This window comes from Megalobrama amblycephala, linkage group LG24 (assembly GCF_018812025.1).
Source record: "Megalobrama amblycephala isolate DHTTF-2021 linkage group LG24, ASM1881202v1, whole genome shotgun sequence".
Taxonomy (NCBI): Eukaryota; Metazoa; Chordata; class Actinopteri; order Cypriniformes; family Xenocyprididae; genus Megalobrama; species Megalobrama amblycephala.
This window is the reverse complement of record NC_063067.1, coordinates 12,362,032-12,381,692: the sequence shown is the minus strand read 5'-3', so window position 1 is coordinate 12,381,692 and position 19,661 is coordinate 12,362,032. Positions and strand designations below refer to the sequence as shown.

General features: G+C 36.5%; 1 protein-coding gene across 24 annotated transcripts in view; it reads left to right on the top strand.

Moving 5' to 3' along the window:
- Positions 1-16,355, top strand: part of rap1gapa (RAP1 GTPase activating protein a) — a 121,726-nt gene extending 105,371 nt beyond the window's left edge. For 15 of the 24 annotated variants that reach the window (XM_048177252.1, XM_048177256.1, XM_048177242.1 and 12 more), the window contains 10 exons: positions 1,047-1,190; positions 7,296-7,373; positions 8,689-8,798; positions 9,689-9,784; positions 10,216-10,335; positions 12,670-12,805; positions 12,919-13,012; positions 13,166-13,269; positions 14,429-14,476; positions 15,176-16,355. In XM_048177252.1, coding sequence (XP_048033209.1) covers positions 1,047-1,190; positions 7,296-7,373; positions 8,689-8,798; positions 9,689-9,784; positions 10,216-10,335; positions 12,670-12,805; positions 12,919-13,012; positions 13,166-13,269; positions 14,429-14,437 — 891 coding nt within the window. In that variant the 3' untranslated portion in view covers positions 14,438-14,476; positions 15,176-16,355. The remainder of the gene's footprint in view (positions 1-1,046; positions 1,191-7,295; positions 7,374-8,688; positions 8,799-9,688; positions 9,785-10,215; positions 10,336-12,669; positions 12,806-12,918; positions 13,013-13,165; positions 13,270-14,428; positions 14,477-15,175) is intronic. The other 9 variants (XM_048177249.1, XM_048177241.1, XM_048177244.1 and 6 more) reach the window with 8 other exon arrangements.
- The last annotated feature ends 3,306 nt before the right edge of the window (positions 16,356-19,661 follow it).

The window sequence follows — 19,661 nt, the reverse complement described above, 5'->3', positions numbered from 1 at the left end:
TATTTTAGTATCATTATGATACTATTATAGTTTTTATATATATATATTGAATTAGAATTCATTTTTGTATTTACTGTTTTCATTTTAGTTAAAGTTGTAGAAATTTTGTCTTGTGTTTCTTCATTTTTTATTATTATTTTTTAATATGTCTGTATAGTTTTGTATATTTTTTTTTTTTCAGTTTTAGTCATAGTTAATTGAAAATGAGAAATGTTGCTTTGGCAACTAGCTAAAATAAAATAATTATTTTAATAATTTATTTATTTTTTATTTAATAATTATTTTATTTTATTTAATTTCACTTAACGTTTATTTTATTTCAAGTAACGAAAATGTTTTTTGATGGTTTTAGTGAACTATAATAACCCTGGTATGTAGAGGTTATCATTCAAGTTTTTTTTCCAATTTTTCCAAGCCCACAATTCAAAACGGCCTATAATTCATTATAGACAGACTGTTTGTACATCCTCGGCAGCCGGGTTTATAATTGAATGTGTCCAGCGGTGTTCACGCATTGATTGTGGTCATCCAGACATAAAAATCGATCAGACTTCTCATAAATCATTTTCATTATCTCTCTTTTAACCTATTTTATTTGTTTCCGCAATCACTTATTCACACAGTTTTCTTCAGCAGCTGTCTGTAGCCAAAATCATTAGCATAAAGGATGTTCTCCAGCTCTTCTGTGTTTGTGGCATTCTGGGAGTTTTCCCTTGAAATCATGAAGCACTTTAGTGGGTGATGATTAATCAATATCCATTAACACTCTCAGGCAGTTCTGCCCTCTAATGGTTGCTAGCTTCAGTAGCTTTTAGCCATGCTCTCAATGACTTCCTGTGCTCAGGCTTCATATCATCCGTCCTTCCTCTGGCCACATGCTTTTACTAATATGGACAAAACTGCACTCTCTCCTCACCTGTGGTTCTCTCAGGTGTAGCTTGAGTCATTTTAGCAACTTGATTCATTGGCTTCAGACCCACTCCATTGGCCCACCCTGACCTGCCGCTGCTCACCGTGTCTCCTCCTCATCTCTCCCTGTGCTGTAGCGGGTGATCCGCAGCAGGAGCCAGTCTCTGGACACCATGGGCCTCAATATCAGGAAGTACACAGTCTCCAATAGTCACAACGGCAGTTTCACCCACAACAACATCAACCACCATTCACCAGAGAGCCCCAAAACCCCTGGGATAGTAAGTAACCCCCCTAACGGCTTCCCAATGGGCCAAACTATGCTAGTCCCCTCACTACCCTCCACTTTGAGGTAAAAACCCAGCCCTGGTTACTCATACTTCACTAATTCCTGACTACACTGAAACTTAAGCACATGCACAGATGTTGAGAGTTGCCAAACTAAGGAAAAACGACACAACGAAGGCGAAATATTTAATGATTAATCAACCAACCCCGACCTAATAACTGCCCTCATGCACAAGTCCCTTAACATTTTTTTCCTCATTCCCATCATGCTTTTTGTCTGTCATCTCTGCAGCCACTGATATTCTCAATCTGTATTTCACTTGACATTTTCACTAATTACAGTTGAGTTTACCTCAGGAATGTTTCTTGAAAGGATCACTTGAATTCACTGGCCTTGCTCATGTTCGCTGCTCTAGCAACAGTCAATAGTTCCTGAGTTAAAAGGGTCAATGACATTAATTTATTCAAAAGTACATTTTAAAAGCCATTCATACATTCAGTGACTTCAATACACTTTTTTTTTATGATGAGCATGTATTTAATCTCTGTATTAAAATATATTTTGAGATATCTTTAGTCAGAAATGTTAGGGTGATACAATTGTCCTGATCTTCATAATGAAGAAAAAGCCTTAATAAAATTCTTGAAAAGAAAACTTAAATGTGTCATTAACTGCATTTTTTAAAAATTGTATAAATTGTAAATTTGTTTTTACATCAAATTTAGAAGTAATAACTATTTTTTATCCTGTTTTTGACCAAAACACTCCATTTTGATGGGCGTGCCACGTTCAAGACTTGGAAGTAAACGCCACTACTATGATTGGGTAACAGTTTTGCATATTAAAATCATTTTGAACATCCCCGCTACACATGTGGAATTTTATAGTACAATGTCAAAATGTCAAAATTTATTTCTCAATTCATGACCCCTTTAAAAGAAATGTTGCCATTTATATATTTGGTCATTTATATAAATGGTAAACAGTAAACAGAAATATATAAAAATATATTTTAACAAAACCGCTTAACTGCTTAGTAATATTTTTTGGAAATACACCGATCAGGCATAACATTATGAGCACTGACAGGTGAAGTGAATAACACTGATTATCTCTTCATCATGGCACCTGATGGGTGGGATATATTAGGCAGCAAGTGAACATTTTGTCCTCAAAGTTGATGTGTTAGAAGCAGGAAAAATAGGCAAGCGTAAGGATTTGAGCGAGTTTGACAAGGGACAAATTGTGATGGCTAGACGACTGGGTCAAAGCAGTGGTCAGTTTCTATCAAAAGTGTTCCAAGGAAGGAACAGTGGTGAACCGGCGACAGGGTCATGGGAGGCCAAGGCTCATTGATGCACGTGGGGAGAGAAGGCTGGCCCGTGTGGTCCGATCCAACAGATGAGCAACTGTAGCTCAAGTTAATGCTGGTTCTGATAGAAAGGTGTCAGAATACACAGTGCATCGCAGTTTGTTGCGTATGGGGCTGCATAGCAGATGCAGACCAGTCAGGGTGCCCATGCTGACCCCTGTCCACCACCGAAAGCACGAACAGTGGACGCATGAGCATCAGAACTGGACCACGGAGCAATGGAAGAAGGTGGCCTGGTCTGATGAATCATGTTTTCTTTTACATCACGTGGATGGCCGGGTGCGTGTGCATCACTTGCCTGGGGAACATATGGCACCAGAAGGAAGAAGACAAGCCAGCAGAGGCAGTGTGATGCTTTGGGCAATGTTCTGCTGGGAAACCTTGTGTCCTGCCATCCACGTGGATGTTACTTTGACACGTACCACCAACCTAAGCATTGTTGCAGACCATGTACGCCCTTTCATGGAAACGGTATTCCCTGGTGCCTGTGGCCTCTTTCAGCAGGATAATGTGCCCTGCCACAAATCAAAAATGGTTCAGGAATAGTTTAAGGAGCACAAAAAATGAGTTTGGGGTGTTGACTTGGCCTACAAATTCCCCAGATCTCAATCCAGTCGAGCATCTGTGGGATGTGCTGAACAAACTAGTCCGATCCATGGAGGCCCCACTTCGCAACTTACAGGACTTCAAGGATCTGCTGCTAACATCTTGGTGTCAGATACCACAGCACACCTTCAGGGGTCTAGTGGAGTCCATATCTCGACGGGTCAAAAGTGCGACAAACACAATATTAGGAAGGTGATCATAATGTTATGCTTGATCGGTGTTATTTTAGTAATAATTAAACTCGTAGTAAATAAAAGTAAATAACTATTTAATTACTTAGAGATGAGTCCTGAAGATCCTCATGACTGTGTGTCAAGATCAGTAAATCTCTTAAAATATCAGATAAGGTTAGTTCAGGTTGCAAAATATGTGGTGACTCTGAAACATAAATGATATTTATGAATAAACTGTTTGTGCTATTAATAAAAAATAGTATTACCTTGAAAAATATATATATTTAAAAATCTTTTTGAAAATAATAATGATTGGACTTCAAAAGTTTTTCAAATCCATCATAATTATATTTCTGAGAACTTGGCACATAAGTTTTCAACTAGATTTAAAAAATAAAAATATGCATAAATATGTCATTGACCCAAAAGCATGTTACATGAATTTGAGCTTTCCCCAGAGAAGAATATTACTCATTTAACTCCTCTGTCATCACAGGAGTTGCGTGTGTGTCATGGTGGAAATGAGGTTCTCTGAGAGGTGCATGACATAAAGTGGCCTTGAATGTGTTGCATGTTGCTCATGAGGGAATGAAATACTGTCAGATAGTCTACAAGGGGTCATGTGACGTTATTTTGTTATTTTCCTTCCAGTGTCTCTCAGGAATGAATATTATCTGATCTAGAAGTATGATAATGCGGCCTGCCGGCAATGTTGGTATAAAGACGGTTGTGAATGTTTTGACCTTACCGCATCCCCCACAGGATCAGCCACACATCAGCACCAGCACCACATAAGGACCTGCAGAGAGAATTATATATGTGTGTGTGTGTGTGTATGTTGAGTGGATTCTGCTGTGCTAATGTTTTAATACGCAGGTGTGCTGTCGGTAAGTATGGTGTTCACACAGCAGAGACGGCCTCCTCCGGCCAGCCAGCTCTTGCTCCATCAAGCGCAGCGGCTCTTATGGTGCTGCTGCTCCTGGCCCTGGGGACTATCACACACTGAGAGCCATGCTAAGTCATGCCAGTGCCCCTCGTGAGCAAAACTCATATGAGCCTAGTGAAATCCCACTTTCCCCAGAGGGACTCATGCTGGAACAGACTTCAGAGTTACTGAGCCATGCCTCTGTCACAGTTAATGTTTCTGTTATTTATAGCACTATCATATGCCATGTCAGTCAAATGGACTTTCTGACCTTCACAGCAGGTTACGCAATGGAGAATATAGACCATTATGTTAGCACAGAAACAATATTTTGACTATTGGGACTTAAATCCCAAAGCTTTGAGGTGAAAATTAGAAATTGCGTGTAATGATTCATCCCCCTATGGTGATTATGTCATAACAACCAGGGCCATCGATGAGGGTTACAGTGGTTCTCAACTGGTTTTGCTTCAGGACCAAGTATAGTGATGTACATTAATCCATTAATACACTGTAAACCCGGTTCTACTAACTCAAAAGATTTGAGGCAACTGATTGCCTCTGTTTGCAAACTTAAATATCATCAGTAAGCATAGCTAGTTTTTTTGAATAACTGTAAATTACAAATAAACATTCATTTAAATCAGAATATATATTTAGTGTTTTGTTCATTTTAATTTAATGCAACTCAAAGTTTTAAATACACTGTAAATCCAAATAAATTGGCAAAACTCAGAATTTTTAAGTAAAGAAATTCAAAGTTTAAGTAAGCAGAACTGACAGATTTTTTGTACTACTCATACATTTTAATTTGTTCTTAACTTGAAATGTTTGAGTACACTCATACATTTAACTTAAAAATATCATATATAAAATATAAAATAAAATATCATGTAACCTCAATGTAAACATTTTTATTAGTGTAAAATTAGCTAGCTATAACAAGCTAATTTTAAAAAATGCTAACTTGCTAATTTCTTAACTTGTTAATACACTGTTAGCCCGGATAAGTTGAATTTACTTAAAAAAATTGAGGAAACTGGTTGCCCTAAAAAAATTAAGTAATGTTAACTTAATAATGAGTTCATTTAACTTAAAATGTTTTGTAATAGGGGTGTGACGAGATCTCGTGGCACGAGATCTCGCGAGACTAAACTGTGACGAGATTTCTCGTCGAGGCGAAAAGTAGTCTCGTGATGTTTCCATGACAGAGTGTTAGGATGATTAGGAAAGAATATGCCACCGCTACGTTTACATTATGCCTCCACTGTCGTTTTGCTTTGTATTTAAAAAAAAACCCAAAAAAACATTTAATTCAGTCGGATAACGGTCACCGCCGCTCCATATTTACAGAGTACGCGCGACCGTTGAAAGTGAAAGTAAACGCGAGCGCGCATTCAAACGTGATTTCAATTCCCCGCATTTGACAGCGGCTCCCCGATGAATACAGTACAAATCATGTACAGTAAGGTCTGAAGAGACTGAAATCATACAGAAGAGAAGTCAGTCAGTTGAGTTAGTAGCAAAACCTTTTACAGTACTTTACAGTACAGTATTGTTGTCTTTTACTGCAGATGATAATTCAGTCTCAGAAAGTAGAACTGAAATGACATTCATTACAAGATGATTAGTTAAAACATTTCAAATACACCTGCAGAATATTTTTTCTAGTCATGTATTTCGCCATCTTGTCTCGTCTCGTGAACTCAATCTCGAGTCTCGTCTCCTCTCGTGAGATACCGGTCTCGTCACACCCCTATTTTGTAATATTAATTACTTTGTAGTTATTACACCTAATATATTTAAGTTCAATGTACTAAGCAAGTTAACTTGCCACCAATCAAAATTCATCCATGCCTCCCATCATGCATTGCTGCATGAATAAATTATGAGCTGAATTGTCTTAGTAATTTTCTTTATTCTCACAATTTAAATTTTGCTATTTTTAAGTATATTTTAAGTATATTGTAATTATATTTTTAAGTAAATATAAAATCCGGGCTAAGAGTGTAGCTTGTCACCATGATGGTAACTCTCCAAGAACCCACATCAACAGAAACTCTTCTAAATTAGCATAACAAAACATTAATACCAAATTACTACTAAATCTCCCACTTAACATTAATCTTGCACAAAAAAAAAAAAAAACATTATATAACACTTAATTTTAGCATTTACTCTCCCTTTTGAGTGCCATGGACAAAGCATGCTGGGAAATAGAAATCCCATCCCAGTTTCAGTTAAACTTAAGTTCATCTAAATTAAAAAAAAAAAAGTTCATAAAACTCAAAACAATGAAACAGTTCAGTTTACTTAAAATATATCAGTTCTGTGAACCTAAAAGAAAAAGGAGGTTCTAAATAGTTAATTTGACTGAACTAATTTAATTTAAGTTTGTCCTACTCAAACCAGTTAATTATTTTGAGCATTAGGGTTTACAGTGTATGCAAGAATGTAAACTGTATAGCAAAACTGACAGTTTATTTTATTTTAGCATTTTTTCCTTTCTACACAAGTCATTTTCAGATCATGACCCACCAGTTGAGATCCAATGATGATACAACCTGTGGGATAAAAATGTATGTTAATTATTGCGAGTTTTAGCATATCGGCAGGTCCGATTAAAGAGAGTTCAGTTACAAATAACATTGTTTAACAACGTTTATTTAACAGCATATATGAATTTTCATGTCTGACTAACCTGTTCCAATAATGTTAACTTGACTAACTGTGTTAAAATGTCAGCTGTCCTGTTATCTCCAATGGTGTCCTGTGTGCTACTACTTTTGCTTTTTTGTACTTCACAGGTCCCCGTACCTGCTGAGGTTCCTCCGGTCCTTTTTTCCTCATGTGGCTACTCTGTTGTGTTCATGACAGCTTTTTTTCTTCCTGTTCATGCTTTGATGACTGTCTCTCTAATAAATGTTTGTAGCCTACTTTGTTTGTATAACACATAACCTGCTGCATGGACTCATAATTTCTCTCGTTCTCTCTCTCTCTTTCTCTGTGGGCTCTGTGCAGTCATTGCTTGTCCCAGGCAAAAGTCCCAGTAAATATGGACGGCGTGGCAGTGCCATAGGAATAGGAACCATAGAAGAGGTTCATGTATAACTCTCACTCCTCTCTCATCTGCATCATTCGTTCTCACCGCATGAACTAAACATCACTTTTATACCATATAGCTGCCGATACAAAAAGAATATAAAAATACAATTAAACAATATAAAAAAAAGGATTTTAATGTTTCAGTACAGTGTGTGCACAATAATACACCTATATTCTTCACAGCCTTGTTTTTAGTTGTTTCTAATTAAATATGGCATTTAAGTTATTATAACTTAAATTAGTTAATTTAAGTGGTCATTTTATTTCATTTTTAATTTGTTGCAATAATAATCTATAAGTGAAATTAAGCATCACAAAATTATGAAAAATGTATATTTTGAGATTTGATAAGTATTACATTTACATTGTTAAATAAATTATTATTAACTAATAAATTATTAGTATTTTTTAAAGATGAACTTTAGGTGCGTTTACATGATGACAAAGTAAAAGAAGCTGATAACAGATATATTGTGCATCCATCATTTTAACAGTTGTTCCATGCAGATATTCATGTCATACTATCCAGTCTTACCATATCCTATTGTAAGCCACTTTGACAGTAAACACTGTTCAGTCAGAGAGTCATTTTGCACATTTTTATATCCATTAGCACTGTTCTTTATAATGACCCATGTACATATAGATTCATCTACATTCAGCAGCATTGTTTCAGTATTTATGTTCATGGTGGAAAGTCAGAGATTTCATCACAGCTCCTCTTTCAGCATCACTTCCTGTGTGTAATGCATTGCTCTGCTACGTTTTTAATGTCCATTGTCACTTCTTGTTATGTAGTATGTACTATTCGGTGTATTTCTATCCCCTCGTCTGATAATTGTACACTCTTTGTGAGCTAATAGTGTAGAAACACAAAAGAAAAAGGCAACAGAGAGTCTTTCCGAAGCCTTTGAAGCCATTTTAGATAAAAGCCTTTTTTGAAGGCCTTTCATTTGAAGTCATAAAGCAGTAGCTGTAAAATCCCAGCGCTCAGGCTTGAAGAGAACAAAGTGTCCCCAGCGAGAGCACAACCGTCCAGTGAAGCTCAGGAGATCCTGCTCCCATCTTTCATCTCCAAACCCTCAAGCACACACTTTACATCCACCTTGCCAGTCAAGCTACGAAACAGTGTCTTTTTTTCTCACAAAGACTGGAGCACGCCACAGATATAAGAAATTATAGACCACAATTGCAAGTGGTATAACATATACCTGACCTATGCAGGATGTATTATCTTTAAAGTTTCCTTTGAGGTGGTATCTATATGTTTGAATCATCGGCTCACTGAACTTATTTTTCCCTCCCACAGTCTTTGATCATTCCTGGAAAAAGCCCAACTAGGAAAAAGTCAGGACCCTTCAGCTCTCGGCGTAGCAGTGCTATCGGCATTGAGAACATCCAGGAGGTCCAGGAGAAAAGGTAAGAGGATGAGAAAACTTCTTAACTTCTGGAGCTGCAATTGTGGAGGTTTCAGAGTCACTGATGCAGACAGTACTGGTTTCAAGACCTTGTGAATCTTGTGCACACACCTGCTTGCAGAAGAAAGATCTTCTGTTAAATTCATACATACACTACCATTTAAAAGTTTGGTTTTCAAAGAAATTAATACTTTTATTCAGCAAGGATGCATTATATTGATCAAATGTCACTTGTTACAAAAAAAAAATTCTTATTAAAATAAATGATGTTTTTTTATTTCTATTCATTAACAGTATCACAGTTTCAAAAAGAAATATTAAGCAGCACAACAGTTTTCAACATTAATAATAATATTAATAATAAATGTTTCCTGTGCACCAAATCAGCATATTAAAATGGTTTCTGAAGGATCATGAGACACTGAAGACTGGAGTAATGATGCTTTGCCATCACAGAAATAAATTACATTTCAAAATAAACAGTTATTTTAAATTGTTAAATATTTTACAATATTAGCATTTATTGTATTTTTGATGAAATAAATGAAGCCCTGTTGAGCATAAGAGATCTTTAGATTTAAAAAATCTTACCGACACCAAACTTTTGAATGGTAAAGGTTGTGTGTGTGTGTTTGTGATAGAGCAGGACTCAACAAAAAAGAATAATTTGAAGTCTTGGGCCTGTTAAAGAGAGTTATTGGGCTGGATGATAAAATTGTAAGTACTGACAGAATCCAACAATCTTACATTCATTGATCATGCACATGTACATGCAAATTAAAAACAATACTTTTAAAAAAATATACTTATTGAGAAAATTATAGGCAGAACATAAAGCGTAATATTGCACTGAACTCCTTCCTTTTATGTGTGTTTATGTGTTTGGTGAAGAATTGCCGCTCTGTTGTCAGAGGACAGGACAGTGCTCTGTCTCTCTCTACCCAGCGTCACTCTCAAGAATGGGAGGCTCATCGTGGATCCCTCCAAGTATAAATGCCACCATAGAATGCCACCTCTTTAACCGTAGACTAGATGCTTACCTTACCTGGCCATAGAAATGCATCTGAAATGCTATGAATTATGGCCTTTAGCACATTATTAAACTGGTCACACATGCAAAATCAACATGCTAACTGATTGGTGGTCTGCTAATTTTTCAGCCAATCAAATGTCTGTTTTCCTGATTTTGCATGAGCTGGCCTTTATTAAATGTGCTTTAATACGTACAGGCCCTCCGAATGATGTTGCTCTGAACTCACGTGTTTCAGTGTAGTGATGTGAGTCAGCATGTATTGTTGTATCAAACCTAACCTAATAGACTGCAGTTGAGCTTGGACTCCCTCACTTCATGTTTGACTTGTAGAGTTGCAAACATAATGCTTATGCTGCCCTCTGATGGTCAGTGTGTGTGTTTGCAGCAGTAGGGAGTGCTCACCCAGCACACAGAAGACTCCTGACAGTGGCCACGCCTCCCAGGACCCCAAGTCCGAAAACTCCTCCAATCAGAGCTCTCCTGAGGTCCTCATCACCAAGAACAGGTAAAATCATTAACCTGAGTGATGATATGATTTGCTCACATTTATCAGTGAGGATCAGACTCTGAGTTTGCCTTTAACTATGTTTTTGTCTCAGGGGTTGATTTCAACTTTTTGTTATATGAATAGAGCATTAAAGAGCACCAATTACTCTTTTTTTGATTTTTTAAAGTTGCAAGCAGTCCATGGGAATTAATCTCTCTGTAACACCTCCTGTTCGAACCGCCCGCTCTAAGCGGGACTCGAACCCTGGTCTGCCAGCATGGGAGTCGGGCGCTCTAACATGGGCCTAAAGACTGCAGTATTTAGCGTCAGTCGCTAGAGCGCCTCTTGAATTCAGGGGAGTAAGGTTTACACGCATAGCTCTCACTAACATACGTCTGTTGCACCTACCCCCCTAAACAACACTCCCATCGGGGTCACGGCACCAATGTAACCCCTCCTGTTCGAACCTCCCGCTCTAAGCGGGACTTCAACCCGGGTCTGCTGACATAGGAGTCGGGCACTCTGACAAGGAGGCTAAAGACCACAGTCCCTGACGTCAGATTCTTGAATTCAGGGGAGTGAGGTTTACACATGTCGCACAGCTCTCACTAGCTTATGTATGTTACATTTCCAACAGAAAATATTTGCCTCGTTTGTAGTCCTTTAATTATTTCTGTGACTTAGCTACATCACCATGTTACACATTTGCATACTGGTTGCTTTGGCCTGCCTTTAAAGAACAGTTAAGTAAGTGATTTTAATGTTGATGAGACGCTGAGTTTTTGCAGTGTGGGTTTGAACTTCCAATATCAACGACATAGTTACCATAGATATAATACTTTTCACAGCTACTCATGAAGCTTCAGGCTTTTTCAGAAAAGCAGGTTTTAAAGAGACAGGAAGAGGGTGAAAAGGGGTGCTGCAGCAATACACAGTATGCAAAAAATAATTTGTTTTTGATTGAAGCGTATTCTATTAGACCCCAAAAATAAAATTATGAACTTGTAAATAAGCATAATATTAGCACTTTTTTTTAAATTGCGTGTTGTGCCCAAAAAAGCTTGAACATTTTTTTCAAATTTCACAAAACATGTGAACAATATTGTTTAATTGTGGGTATTTAGGTACTTAACATGCTAGCTATGAAATTCCAGGACAAACAAGTCGTTTTTTCCAGAAAAATGTTTAAAAATATCATTAAAATATTCATCAAAATATCATATCTTCGGAACACAAATTAAGATATTTTCGATTTAGTCCATTGAAAATGTATGTACGGTATACTGTCCATGTCCAGAAAGGTAATAAAAACATCATCATAGTAGTCCATGTGACATCTGTGGGGTTAGTTTATAAGTTTTTGAAGCATTGAAAATACATTTTGGTCCAAAAATAACAAAAACTACGACTTTATTCAGCATTGTATTCTCTTCCGGAATCCTTTCCATTGAATTGATTCCATTGAATCCTTTCATCTGTCGGCATTGGTAATGCATTTTTACGTCATTGTTTTTGGCGATTAGGACATCCGCGACATGCACACTTACGCACCATTTTAAAAAATATAGCAATACCAAAATACAATGTAGAATAGCTTGAATACAGCGTGCGTCTCCCTCAGACTGTAAACGAAGCTCGGGCGCACCGGATAACACGTCAGCAGCGCCTTACATCAGCAGCGTCACTGCGGAGTCGTGAACCCGGATTGACAACAGACCCGGAAGAGAATACAATGCTGAATAAAGTCGTAGTTTTTGTTATTTTTGGACCAAAATGTATTTTCGATTCTTCATCAAATTCTAACTGACCCTCTGATGTCACATGGACTACTTTGATTATGTTTTTATTACCTTTCTGGACATGGACCGTATACTGCACATACATTTTCAATGAAGGGACAGAAAGCTCTCAGACTAAATCTAAAATATCTTAAACTGTGTTCCGAAGATGAACGAAGGTCTTACAGGTTTGGAACGACATGAGGGCGAGTCATTAATGACATAATTTTCATTTTTGGGTGAACTAAACCTTTAAAATTGTCCACTGTTGGACATTGTTAGTAGACAAACTAAACTAGTGAGAGTGTGAAAATTTTGTTTTAAGAGAGTCCACAAGGTCAAAATGGCCCACAAGTGAAGAAACACCCTATTATTATTATTACAGTTCCTACTGCATTTACCAGCTACAGTTTTATTTACTTGCCAAAGTCAGCTTTTACTCACATTTGGTGTGTGGTAGGGTGTGCATTTTGGAGGATGTATGCGATCTGACAACAAGAACTATGGAAGTTTCACGCTTGTTAAGGGTGAATGCATTAAGAGCATGTGTTTGTTTGTATTCATGTGTGTGCAGTTCAAGCATTTACTGCCGGGCTCCATCCATTCCTGAGGCTCATGACCTATCCCGCTCCTCCTCTAATGCCAGCAGCTTTGCTAGTGTGGTGGAGGAGAATGAAACAGAGGCCACAGAGGACTATGACACCGGCATGGTGAGAACAGCACATTAATCGTTAATGCATTACAAGTAATACACATCTCTAGAAACACTCAAACTTCATATGTTTTGTAAGTATGGCTACTTTGTTGAATTTGTCCCATTCAGGAGAGCCTGTCGTCAGCAGATACTCCTCATAAACGAGACTCATTCACATACAGCTCATGGCTAGAGGACAACATGAGCACTACCAGTACAACCAGTAAGGGGAGCTCTCCTACTGAGAGAAACAAGCTGTACAAAAGAGTTTCATTAAGACCCTGAACATAATTATAAAAACAAAATAGTGGTATATTTGTGTATTAGTGTAGTGTTTGTGTGTCTTTCTATATAATAAATGTAATTGTTTTTCCAGTTCCTGGCAGAACTCAACAACTGGATGGTGGAAAGAACCAGGAGCAGAACCGTACAGACGTCCGTATCAAACTTGAGCGACCGCATGACCACAAATCCACATCGGTAAGTCTTGCTAGCCTAGCTGCTGAATTTAAAGGTGCCCTAGAACTTTTTTTTAAAAGATGTAATATAAGTCTAAGGTGTCCCCTGAATGTGTCTGTGAAGTTTCAGCTCAAATTACCCCATAGACTTTTTTCATTCATTTTTCATTTTCATTTTTTTAACTGCCTATTTTGGGGCATAATTAGAAATTAGCCGATTCAGGGTGTGTGGCCCTTTAAATCTGGTGCTCCACGCCCCAAGAGCTCGCGCTTGCCTTAAACAACATAAAAAAAAGTTCAAACAGCTAATATAACCCTCAAAATGGATCTTTACAAAGTGTTCGTCATGCAGCGTGTCTAATCGCGTAAGTACAGTGTTTATTTTGATGTTTACATTGATTCTGAATGAGTTTGAGGCTATGCTCCGTGGCTAACGGCTAATGCTACACTGTTGGAGAGATTTATAAAGAATGAAGTTCTGTTTATGAATTATACAGACTGCAAGTGTTTAAAAATGAAAATAGCGACGGCTCTTGTCTCCTTGAATACAGTAAGAAACGATGGTAACTTTAACCACATTTAACAGTACATTAGCAACATGCTAACGAAACATTTAGAAAGACAATTTACAAATATCACTAAAAATATCATGTTATCATGAATCATGTCAGTTATTATTGCTCTATCTGCCATTTTTAGCTATTGTCCTTGCTTGCTTACCTAGTCTGTTGATTCAGCTGTGCACATCCAGACGTCCTGCCCTTGTCTAATGCCTTTCATCCAGACGTTAATACTGGCTGCCCTTGTGTAATTCCTCGATCATGGGCTGGCATATGCAAATATTGGGGGCGTACACCCCGACTGTTACGTAACAGTCAGTGTTATGTTGAGATTCGCCTGTTCTTCGGAGGTCTTTTAAACAAATGAGATTTATATAAGAAGGAGGAAACAATGGAGTTTGAGACTCACTGTATGTCATTTCCATGTACTGAACTCTTGTTATTCAACTATGCCGAGGTAAATTCAATTTTTGAATCTAGGGCACCTTTAAGTGTTGCATCTGCTTCAGTGTGAAATTACTGAAGTGTGTATATAATGCATGCACTTTTTTGAGCAAGTGTGTGCACTTTGCCATTCTTTATTTCTGTCTGTCTGTTGTAACTCTGTTACTGTCTGTGCAGAACTGCTAGCCCCTCCTGATTGACTCTTTCATGGACATCCATCAACAGGTTAGATATACTGTATCTTGACTGACTTTTTTTCCTCAACTGAAGACCACAATGTGGTCTTTTGTATAGCCTACAGTATATTATATTATTAAGACACTCTTTAAAAATTCTATAAGTGTATGGCTATGGCATAATAGGAATAGTGGTGCAAATGTTGGGTCATTTACATATGAATGATTTTTTTTGTAAGGCTGAATGAAAGAACAAATTTCAGGACACTTACAGATAGACCACATACCTTTTTTTGATAACACTTTAGAATAATCGTCCATCATTAAAGGGATAGTTCACCCAAAAATGAAAATTCTGTCATCATTTACTCCCCCTCAAGTTGTTCCAGACTTGTATAAATGTCTTTGTTCTGCTGTACACAAAGAAAGATATTTGGAAGAATGTTTGTAACCAAGCAGATCTCACCCCCCATTGACTACCATAGTATTTTTTCCCTACTTTTAAAATATACTCAAATAGAAAACTGCTATTTAAATTGTAATATTTCACAATATTATTGTGCATTTTTGAACAAATAAATGCAGCCTTGCAAACCCCAAACTTCTGAACAGTAGTAAATTTGTAATGTGTGTAATTAATGTTATTTATGCAGTGTATATGACAACACTCATGCATATTTAATTTGTTGTTCAGTCTAATACAGTGTCAGTGGCCTGATTATTGTCTCATACCATATTGTTTGAACAGCATTTCCATTAGAAACACCTTAGAGAGACAAGGAGAGCTCTGGTTTATGCCGTTAAAGAAGAGGACGACGACACCAGTCGGCTGCAGGAGTGACGACATGTACATGGCCCAGAAGCACGATCATGTGACCATGCCTCCATCAGGACACTCACTACCCTCGCAGACTTGACTAGAAACAGGATGGAGTTGGTTTAAGCTTGTTCTTAACCCCCTCGTGAGTACATCAGTAAATGAAAGAGAACCTCCTCTGTAGCAGTGTCTAATGACATGTCTTTGTGCGGATGAGTGGCTAAACTAGCAGCTTGTTTGCAGTCCTAACACTGTGCTATAATTCAATTCTGTGAAGTTTGTCTCCTAAAGGACATTTCACCTGCTTGCACGATGAAAGCTTTTTCAGCCCTGTCCCAAATGATGGGCTGTGCTACAGGGCGCATAGAGCATCCTTCTGAAACCTAAAATGACAAATGGGACGTGCTACGGTCTCGAGGACTTGACAAACATGCAGGCATCAAACATTTGCCAGTACAGTACACATCAAATGCACTATTTGGGACAGGGCCATTTCTCATATCCTGATATTGATGTTCTTTCATTCAGATTTCAGGTGTAAAACCCCTTGATCTGATATTTATTGCTGCCCATAACAGCTGTGTAATACATCTTTTGACATTATTTAAGAGTAACTCCACTCAAAAACAAGCCAAAAAGCTGTGTTGTGAATTTCAGTTCAGTCAAAATGTATAGTACTTTGAGTAGGGATGCACCGATACTAAAATATATCTGATATGCTCCTAATTATTTTCATGTTATGACAGATATTAAATTTATGTGCTTTTTTGTAAAGAAACAACAAATAAAAATAAACTTTTTAAATGTTACTATTGAATTATGGTATCACAGCATTGTAATGTACAGAATAAATTGGGATATTCTTTTTGAAATTTGTTAAATGCAACGTTTTTAAAGATGAATTTTAAGTGTTACATAACAAAGGTAAACAAAATGTACAAATAAAGAAAAAAGTATGAACAGTTATACATCCAATATCAGCCAGTAGCCTACTGATATTTAAAATTTCAAATATTAGCCAAAAACCGATATGGTACTGATTCTGTATAATGTGGATCCCTAGCTCTTTACATATATATATATATATATATATATATATATATACAGTACAGTCCAAAAGTTTGGAACCACTAAGATTTTTAATGTTTTTAAAAGAAGTTTCGTCTGCTCACCAAGGCTACGTTTATTTAATTAAAAATACAGTAAAAAACAGTAATATTGTGAAATATTATTACAATTTAAAATAACTGTGTACTATTTAAATATATTTGACAAAGTAATTTATTCCTGTGATGCAAAGCTGAATTTTCAGCATCGTTACTCCAGTCTTCAGTGTCACATGATCCTTCAGAAATCATTCTAATATGCTGATTTGCTGCTCAATAAACATTTATGATTATTTTCAATGTTGAAAACAGTTGTGTACTTTTTTTTCAGGATTCCTTGATGAATAGAAAGTTCAAAAGAACAGCATTTATCTGAAATACAAAGCTTCTGTAGCATTATACACTACCGTTCAAAAGTTTGGGGTCAGTAAGAATTTTTATTTTTATTTTTTTGAAAAGAAATTAAAGAAATTAATACTTTTATTCAGCAAGGATGCATTAAGTCAATCAAAAGTGGCAGTAAAGACATTTATAATGTTACAAAAGATTAGATTTCAGATAAACACTGTTCTTTTGAACTTTCTATTCATCAAATAATCCTGAAAAAAAATATTGTACACAAATATTTTGTACAATTGTACACATTAAATGTTTCTTGATCAGCAGATCAGCATATTAGAATGATTTCTGAAGGATCATGTGACACTGAAGACTGGAGTAATGATGCTGAAAATTCAGCTTTGCCATCACAGGAATAAATTACTTTGTGAAATATATTCAAATAGAAACAGTTATTTTAAATTGTAATAATATTTCACAATATTACTGTTTTTACTGTATTTTTAATTAAATAAATGTAGCCTTGGTGAGCAGACGAAACTTCTTTTAAAAACATTAAAAATCTTAGTGGTTCCAAACTTTTGGACTGTACTGTATATATATATATATATATATAGAGAGAGAGAGAGAGAGAGAGAGAGAGAGAGAGGGGTTCATTATAGCATATAATTATTGGTGAGATTTTCCCAATGTCAGAAACTGGATAGTGTTGTTGCTCTTAAATAATTTATCCATCCATTATCACTTGTGCATGGAGAAATTGGGAATTTTAATTGTGAGAATGTGAGTCAAATAAAATATCCACATTTGATTAGCTTCAAAACATGAAGTTTGGTGAAGTGTGACAGACGCCCTCTGAATATATTAGATTAGACTGCAGATGCCTTACCTTACCCTCAAACAGTTAAGAAATTCAGCCATGTCAGTGTTACAACAACAGTGAGTTAACATACTAATTCAGCTCACTTTCCTGACCAGCTAACCAAGCAGGACTAAGTCATAGTTTATGATTCACCAGTTCGACATGTTGATTGTTTATCTGTTTTTGCCACATAAGCAGCTCGTGATAAATGCTGCAGTGTCTTGAGTTTCGTCTTTAGTGCGGTGTTCCTTATGTTGACTCTTCTCTCATTTTTATTTTCTTGTATAAACTGTATAAAAATCCCTAGTGGATGTTCCTTTTTTTTATGCTGACTCAATTCAAACCGGCTTATTCTTTGCTTTGCGTTTGAACATACGGATGGTTTGATGTTTGAGCTGTGTGCCAAGGTGACAGTCCTCTTTTAAACAGTCTAAACAGACTTGTGAGTTAAACAAATGTGCTGTTGCTAATCTATAAACCAATCATTAATGCCAAAAATCAGTCAATGTGATGTTTGCTCTTTCTGTTAAAGGCAAAAAGCATTGAATGGAGCTTAAATATGGCAGAGTGGTTTGGGGTTGCCTTACTCTAAGTGTCAAAATATATGAAGGGGAAAGCTTAATTTCTTTGTAATCTATTTATGATAAATGATTGGCCTTACCGGCTTCCATTAAACTGCCTTTATACCGCCCCTCGTCCTAGAACATTAAGATGTTATGTAGTCGTCATTACTGATCCATGTTTGTTTTATACAGTTCCCATAACTGATCCGTCCTGATGGCATACTCGGATATTGGCTTTGTCTGAAACCTGAAAAATGATTTGCAGGCAATATATTAAAGTAAGAAAGGCAAAAAGGCACATCCATATCCGATATTTGTGTGCAATATTCTGTCTGTGTCCTGTTTTGCCTACTATATATATATATATATATATATATATATATATATATATATATATATATATATATATATATATATATATAACATTTAAGGGATAGTTCAAAATATCTTTTATGTTCAGCAGAAGAAATTCATCCAGGTTTGAAACAAATTGAGGGTAAGTAAATGATGACAGAATTTTCATTTTAGGGTTAACTATCACTTTAAGCTGCCTTGAAAGCGTGTCTGAAAGCAGATTCATTATGCCTGTGAAGTCTGACTGACTAGGCAGCTGCCTGAGGTTTCAGACACAGCCAATACTGGACTAAAAGGCTAGACATCATCACAGAAACTACAAAGAATTGCTAACACCATAACTATAACCCTAGAGGTACTGGGAACAGTTGTGTATCAAAACAAAAAATCCTCAGATATGTTTGAAATATGTTTTTAGTCTGCTTTTGTTTGCTCTGCGCAGGGCTTCTGTGCCCTCTTGTGGTGAGACATGATTCTAGCACCATTTATTTGCAGTGTCCATGTACATGACTGTAATTTGCTGTTCCTGTGCAGAAGTCAAATTTGTCTTGGGGAAAAGATGCAGCACAAAATCTATGCTGATGACAGGGTATACATTTTTAGACATTGTTATGCTATCCTTTTAGCTGCTGCTTCTGTGACCTTTTCCTGTGCAATCATCGTTGTAAATACTGCTCTCTTTTTTTCTTTTGTACATACTGCCCAGAAAATCTGAAACAAATAAACTTGAGTGTGATATTTCATTGAACTTGCTTGTCTGATTTCTGCTTTTCAATTTGGCATAGCTGAATGACTTGAGATATACATCATTGCTTCACTTTTTCTGTCAAAGCATACCTAATGGATTTATAGCATGAGGAACTGGGCATGTGACCATATGTGTGTGAAGTACTGTATGTAGTTTTTTACTAAGCTTGGATGTGTTTTGTGGATGGACCCTTTTCCACAGACTGTGATGATGCGTTTCCACAGTTATCAACATCGCTAATCTATTTTTTTCTTAATTTAATTTTTAAAAATTAAATATACATTTATAACGCTATATATTCTGTTAAATTACCTTGTCACTGTCAGTAAATGACCAAAAAAAATGAATTATCGCCACTATGAGAGTGTTTCTAACAACACCAACAACAAAATTTTATTTTGCTATTGGAGCAAATGGAAATACAACAGTTATATTTACTGTCATC